This window comes from Selaginella moellendorffii, unplaced genomic scaffold (genome assembly GCF_000143415.4).
Source record: "Selaginella moellendorffii unplaced genomic scaffold, v1.0 SELMOscaffold_106, whole genome shotgun sequence".
NCBI classification, from domain to species: domain Eukaryota; kingdom Viridiplantae; phylum Streptophyta; class Lycopodiopsida; order Selaginellales; family Selaginellaceae; genus Selaginella; species Selaginella moellendorffii.
The window spans coordinates 488,022-500,315 of NW_003314367.1; the positions used below are offsets into that span (position 1 = coordinate 488,022).

Below are 12,294 nucleotides of genomic sequence, written 5' to 3' on the forward strand. Positions count from 1 at the left end.
ATACAATATGTAAATCACAACGACAAACATTGAATAGTGTTGGTATATATTTGCATCGACCTGTTTTTGGACATGGGCAATTATATGTTGCATTGTCTAGATGTACATCCAGCAAGAAAACTGTTATGTGTATTGATGAATGTGAAGGACAAGGCTATCTTGATGAAAAAAATAACAAACCGTACACCAGAAATATAGTATACAAAGAAATATTATAAAATAATTCATTTAAAAAAGTATTATGTTTGATATCTTGTGACTAATTATTATATATTTGCAGTAATATATATAGACTATGAATATAAAGTAACTGTTGAGTATTATAGACAATATGCATCATAAAGTGGAGTTTAAAGGCTATCCTTGTGTCTTCCAGATATCCATTTTGTGCAGACGCCTTAAACAGCAAATTGGAATAAAATAACTGCTTGGTATTCTCGACGCTGCTTCAGACCCTGATAATTCAGTTCTCGGACACTACATCCCACTTTGCATGAGAAGGCATTCCATAGTTTAAGACTTGAAATTTAAATTTCGCTGTCCAGAAGATTAAAAACATTTGGAATTCCAGGTTTATTCATACATTCGTTGCATGACTGTTTTTTGTCCTATAAGACCTCTAAATCTTTCTTCAGTTCTTCTAACAAGCCTCAACAACTAAAATTCTATCATTTAATTTTGATTTTATGTGTATATTTCAAAGTACCACTACATGTACTGTTATAACAAAAACAATTAATCAAATTATTCCATACACATAGTAATAATCTGAGCCAATGCCAATTCATACAGTCCCTATATATATAATGTAATGTATATTATAGATATATGAGTTACACTTTAAACAAAACGTCATAATTGACAGTAATATTACTGCAAATATATTTCCAGATAATTTATTTAAATTATATAAATAACACATTAAATTATATTATTATTTATAACATATTATAATTAAAACATACTTAACATAATTATAATTAACATATTGTTATTAATATCAATAATGTCATTTATATAATAAGGCCGGATGAGATCACGTTGACTATAGCAATGAAAATGTCCAGGTATTCATGTAGATTTTTGAGATAGTGTTGGAACTGCAATCTTTATGCTCTATAACGGTTTATAGCTAAGATCATATTTATCATTACAAATCAATATTGTTATTATGTTATTCTATAACAGATATATATTTCATAGACACATATATTTTGCAGAAGGAGAAATCTCAGAAAATGAAACTGGGAGATAATATTTATAAGACAATATTTATATATAATTTTAGTGGTCACAGTAATCCACTGTGGATAATTATATTATATAATAAGTATAAATAGTATAGTTATGGAAAATCTATAGTTTATCTTAATTTTCTTTTATAATCCTATAATCCTATTATTGCTAAAATATTCACTTTTAACAATATACTTTCTGTTACTTATACGTCTTACTTGTGGTCTAAATGAAATGTATTTTACATAGACACAAATTGCTTCCTGATGCATCAGGTCAAATATTTATATTTAGATAATTACTAAGATTCTCATGTTTAAGATATTTCAAATATATATTCAGGTAAAATAAATGTAACCTTTATAAAAATCTAATATTGATAGTCGTAGTGCTTTTAAATTTATGTTGTTTTTATAATATCAGAAGACAAATCTGGGAGTGTCATGTATATAGCAGTTGTTGGCTTTTCATTTATATTGTTTCTTTATATTAACAAAAAAATTATTCAAGCATGAGATTTCATAGGTGGTTATGTTAAAAGTTTTGAATATGAAAGTGTGGGAAAGCTCACTCGATTGGGCTTAGGGCGACGAAAATTTAGAGGAAGAATAAAAACAAACAGTAAAAGCCTTCGAGGTGTTCTTTGTGAGCTATGGAGCTCATCACTGGTGGAGGATCTGGGATAGGGTTTGAGATTGCCACGCATTTTGGCAAGCATGGATCGAAGATCGCCATCATAGGACGCTAGAAATCGGTGCTCGATGAGACTGTGGAGAAGCTATCCTCGCAATCCATCCAGGCAATTTTTAAAGGTTTCCTTCTAAATCAATCAGAGCTGGATTATCCCAGGCATTGGCAATCACGGGGGACCTCGCTGTTCCAGGGCTATGATGGATCGATTCTTCTTGACTCAACTCCCACTGATGGAACTAAAGTGGAAAAATTGTCACTTCATGTCTGCCAGGAGCTTTGAGATGATCAAGGAAGCAAAGCAGAGGTTGGAAGCAGCTTTTCCTTTTCACTTTTTCTGCTTCTTTCATGTTTATGGTAGCCAACTTATGTGAAATTACAGCTCTTGGAATTTTACGAACAGCATGTGAAGAATGTCCAGGAAATAAGAAACTATAAGGTGTAGTATGACATTTTTCTTTTTGTAATTACAAAGAGCAAACACACTACCACAGAAACCGAAAATCAACAAAACAAAAGGAAGAGAAGGAAGGCTAGAGAAAGGCTTGAAGTTCTAATGAAAGAAACAGGTATTGCATACAAACCCTAGGACGTAGGTAGCTGACCACACAAATAAAGAAGAAAACTAGCAGTATTAATATAGATTTCTAAAAAGATACACTAACAACAACCATCACATGTGAAGAAAAATTACACCATAATGAAGATAATCAGGCATCAGAAGGAGTGATTAGAAATGCAATTCATTCTCAGAAAACACGACATGTGAAATGGAAATTGAGACTACTCAACAAGAAGGTGACAAAATATAGCTTCTGAGATTTTAAGAAAACAAAAGACAAATATTACCAAAAATATGAATATCATAAAGTTCAAATTTTAAAAGATAAGCTTATATGCAGAGACTCTCAAAATCCTCTATTGATTTACCTCTGTTGCTACAGTAAACCATGAGCACCATTCCAGTCAGATTGCTACAACAGGTAGCTTTTGATGCATACTTAGACAAAAGAAAGTAATTTTACATTGCAGATGATATTGCTAAGGGACTTGTGTCTAGCATCATTCAAAGTAAGCAAAATTAAAGTGACAGAAACATAAATATTGGATATTTCTTTCAGAGGATAAAGAGAATGAAATTGAAAATGAAGATGACAAAGAAACCTCTGATGAATCAGGTATGTAAAAGTAATTAAGTATTTTTCAAAATAGTTGACCACGTCTTTACTCTGCAGATACAGACTCAGTTTCTAACAAAACAATGATAAATTTATCACAAGAGAAATTGAGACACATGGGGATTGATAAAGCAATTGAAATTCGTAATATTGATGAGAGTGCAAGTATGTTACTATTTGCGGGGTATACACTGAACAGTTATGGACTACGCATGAATACTGGACGAGTGGCAGGAAACCGACTACGTGTTGACATGACAGATTTTACTGGCACTGAAACTATTACAGTATGGATGTACTCTGATGTTGCAGAGAAAATATCTCAGCAGTTTGCAAGAGGAAAATGGATTAAATTGTTTGGATTTGAGGTAGTACCAATTGTACCCAAGTATGACAGAGGCACATGGAGATATTCCTTGAAAATCACAACTTCAACCATTATAGAAGAGTTTAACCACGAACCTCCACAGCTAAATCTTTTGGTACCAACAATGAGCATTGCTGAATTTAGCAAGTTACACAAGGGTCGTGAGTCAGTTGGCTCAGTCGAAGCTGTGATGATCAAAGCCACACAATTATTACATAATAGTGCTGAAATCACAATTGCCGACAATGCAGATGCGGAAGGCTCACTGTCTGTAAGTAAAACAGACATGAAACTAGAAAAAAAAAAAAAGATTTAAAACTGTGTGCATGTGAATGGCAGGTCAAATTTTTTGAAAGCAGCATGGATATTTTCAGGGAGATGTTGACAGAATTTCTGACTGGCATTGCACCAAATAGATGCTTCATCAATTTACAAGGTGATGGTATATTCAAGCGAGCAAATGTTTCTGGGATGACAATAGTCACACGAGTGGCAAGCAATTCTAAAAATAAATATCTATCAGCGTTATATCGAGCAATTGGCACTAGCTGTACTCGGGTAAATACACACAAAAATAACACAAAGCACTTCTTAATTGTTTTTAAACTTAATTTATAGGTGCCTGGATGGTTCGAAATCGATAAGCTACGACCCATGTTAATCCACACTGTCTGTAGTTCATGTAGCACGAGTGTTACACGGCGAATTGATAAAGACACGGCTGCATGTTCTTCTTGCAATTATGTTGGTCCAGTAAAACAACTTCTATCGTTGAAAGGAATATTACACATGCAGGAGACAACCAAAAATGTGAGCATTCCATCTTATATGTTGGATGTTTTATACAAGTTCAAGTCTCCATTTTTAACTTGCTGGAACAAAAACTCCACCAAAACAAAGAAGAAAATGATAATGAATCCACCACATGGCAGTTTCTTATTGGGAGAATCTGATGATATAATAGCGTTTGCATCATCCACTCCAGTAAAACACATCCAGTGAGTCCATGATCATTATACTTTCTGCTATCACAAGGTGTCTATGTAAAAGTACTGTGGTTGATTTATTAGCAAGCGATGAGCTTATGGATTATTGTGTTGTAAAGTCAAAACTCATCAAATACGACATAAATCATAGAAACTATCATTGTACAATAGTTGAATGTTAACTGCACTTGTATACGATTAATTAAAAATGTGATTACAAACCATATCCACTTCAAGGCTCTCATATGTAGGCCAAGGTCAAAACAGTCCATGATTGTAATGCAAACGAATGCTACTAGGAATTATTCGTTCACATGCATTATACATCTCAAAGTCGTTTAGAGCTGAACCTGTTACAAATAAAATTAATAAAATGTACAGCCTAAGTAGTTCACCACAACACTTCTTTGAAGCTTGCATTCTTATCAGTGGTGAGTGTCCTATTTAAGATAGAAATACAACCTAGAATAAATTAGCTGTTGAAGCCTGTCCCAGTATTGGCTGGGTTCTTCTGTAAATCCACAAAATAATTTTAAAATCAAAATCATTATTATTTATTAATGATTTATTATTAATTGATAATTATTTTGGATTAATGCACTGATTTTTTATTAGTTGATTATTATTTTGGATTGATAATTTCTCTGTCACTGTATATGCATCCAAAATAATAATTGATTAATAACAATACAATAATTATTATAAATATTTATAAATATATCTAATAATAACTTTAAATAATAATATTATAATTATTATATGATTGATTATTGAATAAATTATTATTACTTTAAAATAATAATCCAGGTACAATCAAAATTTTCTTTCCATAATTGATTTGTTCAACTCTGTAGCTTCACCTGTTGCTGTTCTTTTGGAAGGTTATTGACAAAGCCACCTTTCTTGAAAACATCAGACACATGTAAATTATGATAGTAACTAATTATACATTCCATATAACCGATTTCATAATTTACAGTGATTATTCTATTTGGCTCAATTACAGCAAGATCATCCATTCCTATTATAGTTTCAGCTCTTCGACCACCTAATAATCAGTTCCAAAATCTTCCCATGGAATCTCAACCACCTCGAGAGAATCATCCTCTTCATCCATCTTGCATGCTTGCCAGTTTCTAATACTTCTAACCTGTTGTCCACACTCTTCAAGATCAGTTTTCTTCCTATTCAACTATGAGTCAGTTGACATTGTTTGATAGAATTCTAATTAATATATTATAACCACATGAATTGTTGGCTTTCAAATTAAACGACAGGGATACAAGTAGAACGTTACAGCTTTTAATCATTCATCAACTTCTACACAACATTATTTCTGAAAGCTCCAACTTGGCTTATATTTAGAAACCTGATACCACACACAACAAATTATAAAACAAAAGTAGAAAGAAATAAAACATACTTTTGCTTTCTCTCACATTTTTTCTTTTAAGTGTCAAGTCCAACTATAAAAAACTTCAATTTTTCGGTATCTCTATAGCTCTCGAGCTTGCAACGAACCTTCAGATTGTACATCTTTGATCGAATAGAGTCCATTATGGCTGAAAAACCAGTATAATCATCATCTTGTAGCGCAGCCAGCTTACATGCAGGCATCCCTACAATTTCATTAGCAGCATCATCAAATGCAACCGCCCATATATGTCCAGTGCTGTCCAGAATACACAAGTGTAGTGCATATTTGAGCTGAATATCTCCAGAATCACTGTCACAAGAATTGCATTGCCACATACTTTCTGAAACCTGAGTAACCTTCTTGCCACATTGCCTTCCATTGACAACCTTCATGCATGCTGGGTAATAGAAGTCACCAGTCTGGATTTCTTTCACTGACACAATAACACGAAAAATAGCGGAAAACTCGGAAACCTTCAGGTTGATAGACAACATCTCAGATACTGCCTTTGTACCAGAAATCACTGCTTTAGAAGAAGAGTTGGTCACATGGACAAAACTGGTTGTGTCGTAGCTAGCAACCATCCATTCACGCAGCCGTGAGACATCTTCTAATTCAGGATCAACTAAAAGGGTAGAGCCACCTGTGACTGAAATAGACTTGCCATTGTAATCTGAAATCCGGCCACCCTTCACGCATACAATAGGCCTCTCCCCTCGACCAAGTTTGTCCTCAATTTCCGAACCTTCATCTTCGGCCTTTGAATCCCACAGACACATGTCTATACTGTGGCCAGATTCATCGCTCAAACAAAGCATCCTCCTCCTCATGAATGCTCCAGAATCCTTAGGAGAAATGTTTTTCTGTCCAATCCACATTACACCACCAATCACGTCTACAAATGTCTCTTGGCTGAGCTTAGAAGCATCTAAAACACTCGTTCTTTTAAGAACAACATTTGGAATACGTAGATCGTCCTCCACACGCTTGATCTCCATAGTCTTGCTTGCTTTTATCTCCCAATTTGATTTATATGGTGTATATGCTGGTTTAGAGCGCTGCACACCACTGTTCCCTGAAAATATATAGACACTGCCTTGCTCAATCTCGCTTGAAAGACGCTTTGCATTCTCGCCAAATCCAACAATACGTATTTCAGAACTTTCTGCATCGGCAACATCAACTGACATAACACACCCAGCTGTGCCTGTTTCAAAGAATACAAGTTTCCCTTTGTGTGTCACCCTGGCACGTAAAGACCAACGGTAGCAGTGGTCGTTGATATCCTTAATAGGCATCTCATTGATCATAAGCTTCTTAGAACTCTCTCCCTTAACATGAAACAGAGAAAAAAAAATGTAATAATAAATCACAAATCAAATGTTTTGCATGCATAAAACTAGAAGAAATCATTAAAAAAATGGTAACGTACCTTATGATTAAACTTCTGACTTCGTTTTTTACCCTTAGAAAATAAACACTGCTAAGTCAGATAACAAAAGAAAGAAAGAATAAATATTTACCGTTAAAGGATCCCCAGCAACATCTTTCGCTGGTATTTGTTTCCATTCACCACACTCCATAAAGGACAGGTCCGAAACAATGAGTGACCTATCAAAATATGTTATAAAATGGAAATGTAAACAGGGAAAACATACTCTTTTCCATTTGTTGTGCAAAAACCATAATCAGTAAATCTCACAAGACTATTTACACGGACATCCCAAGAGTCTATGGCACTTGACACACGATAAGAACCAAATGCCTCCAAGCATTCCTTCTCATCTGTTACACAGAATCTTCCCACTAAATCTCCAGGTTTGGAATCGATCTTTGTAATACGCAGGACAATCTCATCTGTGGAATTGTCCTTAATCTTTTTTATGCCATCCACCGTGCATCTCACGTGGTCTCCCATCGTCTCTAAGAATTGATTCAAAACCTAACTTACAAATTATGTACCCCTTCATGTCAACAAATGCGCTGCCCAATGTACTGCATATCGAAGGCACTTATATTGTATGAGGAACATGTATATATATGTTATGATTACCTTCAATAATTACATGTATTAAAACTATGTATGTATGTACCTAATCAGGCAGTGAGCTATATTGTTCTGAATGAGGTTTTAATTTATTCAATATGAAAAATTACCATTCATTAAATAACAGTGCTGTTCCGTGCCAACATTAATGCTTCAGTGCATTCGATTTGTCTCATGAATGATTTAACACTGATCTCGCCATGTTATGGTTTAATCTCTTGCTTGCTATTACAGTGAGAAATGGGCATTGATGTGGCTGGAAACAGTCTTAAAAAGTGATGTCCATGTCACTCTGTGAAAATTAAGTCATAAAAAAAAGGAAACAGTATATTTTTCTAGACTGATCTGATCTGTGATCTTAAATCTATAAACTATGATCTTATACAAAAACTAAAAGAAAAGAAAGGACGATGGAAGTAAGATAAATAGCAAAATTTGAGCATTCTATGCTGGATACAAAAGATGAATGGTCGTCTTGGTTTTGCTCTTTTACTGGCTTAAAACAATGATTAAAACATGATATAGATTAATGACATTACAATAGTAATATGTATGAGACATTTCATAGGGGATTTTCTTACAAATCTAATTGACCATCGTAATTTCCAAAGAACACAAAGAACTCATTCCTGTTTGCAAGACAAAGCCTTCTGAGCCAAAGTACCGAGTTTTCTTTTTTTCTTAGATACCTCTGTCGCCACTCGTGAAGTGCTCTTATCACCATCTGAAAGCATTGTCGCAGAGGCTTCCACTGCATAATCACATATGTTCTCACTTGGTAACAATGTCAAAATGTTGCTATGGCCTCATGCTCGCCATAGGTGCTCAATCTAAGAATGCTCACCTGGTCCAAAGTTGAGCAAAAGCTCCCAATGTCTCCTTTTGTCCTTGTCCATGCCACTGATCCCACCCTGTGCCGGTCATAGCCTGGTAATTTTTTAGCTTTATACTTTCATACAATATTCCCGAGTGTTTTCAGATTCTGAAGAACAGGATGCTGTTTGTTGGTGGCCACTTGAGAAACCCTTGACTCTGTCAGGTTAATATAATGCATTTCAGTGTCTCACTTCAGTGCTCTCTATCTCCAGTTCATGTTTTTGAACCTGAGATTGACCATTTACTGTTTGAGGGGCCAGTCTATTTCGCTGATCGGATCCTGCTTTAGTGGAGTCATGTTAGGTGGAGAAGACTCCAATAGGTGTTTGCTCAATGACCTCAACATCTTTGATTTGGAAACAATGACATGGGAAGCTGTCAATGCAATATAAGCCAGCACAGACGTATATCACATGTGAGGTATGCTATTTTGATTATCCTTGCTGGCCTTACTCCAATTCAATTTGTCATTTTCTGTCCTGCCTAGGGATTGAGTCTCATCTTCATGTGTTTGAATGGTGAAGAAACAATAATAGCCTTGGTTGTTTTTGAGACTGTGACTTGTATTGAGGTGGAAGCTGTCAGATGCATGTACTGAAGACATGCAAAAGCCAATCAGAGGTGTCTCCTGCTCCGAGTGTTGGTGGAAGCCATTTTACAGAGGTTGGAGAATCTGCAAATGTGCCCGAGAGCTCAATAATTTTGAAAGAACCAATAGATCATCAGCCTATGGTATCATGTTTTTGTGCATCTCTTCCCTGTTTGATAATGTTATTTTACTTCTTTCCAGGAGAATGGCAGATACAACACACCAAAGTTGCTGGAGCTTAAACAGGAGCTTGAGGTGGCTCTAGCATCACGCTAAGAAATAGCATGTACAGCTATGACTGGTCGAATATGGAGAAACCCTTAGCTTTTGTGAATTGCTTTAATGGAAAGGAGCTTATGCAGCATGATAGTTCATGGCAGAATGAAGTAGAGGCACTCCAGGTTTGGCATTCTTGTTGGATGTCTCTATGCTTCTCTCTGAAAATGACGAAAAGAATGAGATTGCTACGCTCCAGGTCGTGTCGGTGCTGCTGTTGTCCACCAGCAGTGACATTCCTGCCAGTGTTTCTTGCGGCAAGATCAAGATCATCATTGAGTTTTAGGCAAATTGATGAAGATGCCTGGAAAATGAGAGATGAAAACAAGAATAGAAAGAAAAAAAAAGAACCAAAAAAGCTCTGGAAATATCTGTATAGTTGAGGCCAGAGGCTCTGTATAGCTGTGAGAAGATGCTCTGGAAATGATTGATTAGAAACTTGAGGAGTCTCTTGATTAGAATCTTGGAGGGGTCAGGAAAACTTTCTAGCAGAGAGTAGAATTTTAAACCTTGGGAGAAAAGAAAGCTTGGATGACAAAAGCAAAGTACCTTGAGCATATTGCATTGCATAAAATCCTGTCTTCTTAAGACAAGAGGACATTGTGCACATCCAAAATGTTCAAGTCATGTCAAAAGTGTTTTTAAGAAGAATTTTCAAATAGAGACAGACTTGGATAGGACATTTAGATTCATACCTTGTCAAGATGCTCTCCATGTGCTTGAAAAAACTTTGGGAGGATGTAACGAGAAGGATTCCAAGCTGATGGCATTACTTGCATGTGCTTCTTGATGGCTTACAATCACTAGCCATCGAGTGATAAGGAGTGGAAGAATTGGTGACAAAATAAATGGAAAGTGTGCATTTCAATGGTAAACCTTGTTTTAGTCATTTTCTTGGAAAAGAATTTTGAACTAGAGAGGATAAATGTTGGTGATTTAGTGTTCTACATTTTTTTTCAAGTGTTTTAGGTTTTTGTCGTGATGAAGCAAGAGTAGTTACAACATTTTACAAAATTCAAATAAGATCTGGAAGATGAGTGGTTGAATTTCCATATTTATGGGAATTTTTTTAGGACTCTGAGCATTGCTTCTTGGCAGACATTTTTTAAAGAGTCATGTGTTAAATGTTCATCACAATAGTGAAATTCCTCCCTATTTTCAACTAAGAAAAAAATTACATAAGAGACCACTAAATCTCATTACTGAGAGAATCACAATAAATCATTGTTCTATTGTTTTATTTTATAAAGATGTGTTGTTCTATTCCAAAGTATGTACAACTACATCTTCTCAAATTGAAATGTTCTCTACTTCTCCCAGTGGAGTTGGGGTCCCTATTAACGTGTGTGTCCATGAACCCAATGTTAGAGTTGGCAGCTGGATAGCGGAGGCTTTACCACGATCACCTGCAAGTAGAGGTGTAATTGGCAGCTTCATTCTCAGTCACTGTGCAGGCAGGTTCCCACAGTCTCGGAAGGATGCACTTCACAGCATGACTCATCAGCTCAGTAGTGAGAATGTCTTAGTAATTGTTACCAGAGGTGGCCAGCACTAAGCAAGTAGGTTGTTATTGGTGACATGGTATGCGATGTACTACTGGAGCCATCAGATTGGCTCTTGCAATGAACAGAGCTGACTGCTTGGAAATGCACACTCCAGGTGAGGGATGTGAAGCCAGTGCTGGTGGTGTAGGCACCAAAGAAAAGGCCAAACAACTGACTGCTGCTGATGTCATTGGCCTCTGCCCACCACCATTTGTTTTATGTGGCGTCCAGCTCACAGCTAGGAAAGGAAGTTAAAGTTCTACTGTGCTTTGCTGAAAGAAGCCAGGTTAGTATGTTAACAAAGTTGGGTACCACCATCTTCTGACTCACAAAGCCCAACTTAACATACACACTGACAGTAAAGCTGCATGACTCTTTTTTACATGCTTTTCTTTTCCATCCCAAGCCAAGGAATGAATAGGCCTTTATTTCACCATAGGATGTCGTGAATTATTATTGTAATTTCTTTGTACTATACAATATATGCTATTAAGGCAATCCTAGGAAGACCTCATTTTGGTAATTTTTGAAGGAAATGAGCATATTTCCATTGCATCACTCCACCAAGCAAGATAACAGTAATACAGTTACTCATTAGCATTTAGACCGCAGCCCTGTTGGGCAAACAAACATAAATTTTGAATGAGCTGTACACAAACATCCATTTTTTGCTATCAAATTTGGTGGCAACAATGAATTCCTGAAGTACCATTATACTCTTTTTTTTGGTTTTGAAGTTATGCTTAATCAACTTAGCCGCAAAGACTCATGGCAAAGCTCATTATCATTGGATAAATTGCTAAAAGACTTGCTAGCAGTGGGGAGGATGCAAGGAGAGAATTAATGGAAACACTACTATATTTCCTCCTTTTCCCCTCTTTCCATTTTTGTTTTGAGAAACTATGGCCTATCAGCATTAGAAAAGGACAATCCCAAGATCTTTGCCAGTAATTCTTCCCCTCTTATATATGGCAAGAGTGGATGCAAGTTCTTAGCACTTGTATCATGCACCTATAAAGTTACTATGACTAACTTGTAACATCAAAAGTTGTAAATGACTATTAACACTTTTTTAGACAGTGTTGAAT

The 12,294-nt window shown here is 35.7% G+C and overlaps 1 protein-coding gene across 1 annotated transcript; it reads right to left on the bottom strand.

Moving 5' to 3' along the window:
• Positions 1 to 5,505: 5,505 nt before the first annotated feature.
• Positions 5,506 to 7,792, bottom strand: LOC9630778 (replication protein A 70 kDa DNA-binding subunit C). Its single transcript, XM_002990241.2, has 4 exons — positions 7,533 to 7,792; positions 7,398 to 7,485; positions 5,979 to 7,205; positions 5,506 to 5,607 (listed from the first exon to the last, which is right to left on the bottom strand). The coding sequence occupies exons 1-4, from the start codon at positions 7,790 to 7,792 to the stop codon at positions 5,506 to 5,508; spliced, it is 1,677 nt and encodes a 558-aa protein (XP_002990287.2).
• Between the last annotated feature and the right edge of the window lie 4,502 nt (positions 7,793 to 12,294).

What these genes read in the sequence shown, in the direction of transcription:
- LOC9630778 (XM_002990241.2), bottom strand. Translation starts at nt 7,792, where the DNA reads ATGGGAGACCACGTGAGATGCACGGTGGATGGCATAAAAAAGATTAAG. An exon ending in TTGCTGGGGATCCTTTAACG is followed by an intron (nt 7,206 to 7,397) that starts GTAAATATTTAT and finishes TTTCATGTTAAG; the next exon opens with GGAGAGAGTTCTAAGAAGCT. An exon ending in CAAAGATGTACAATCTGAAG is followed by an intron (nt 5,608 to 5,978) that starts GTTCGTTGCAAG and finishes TGTGGACAACAG; the next exon opens with GTTAGAAGTATTAGAAACTG.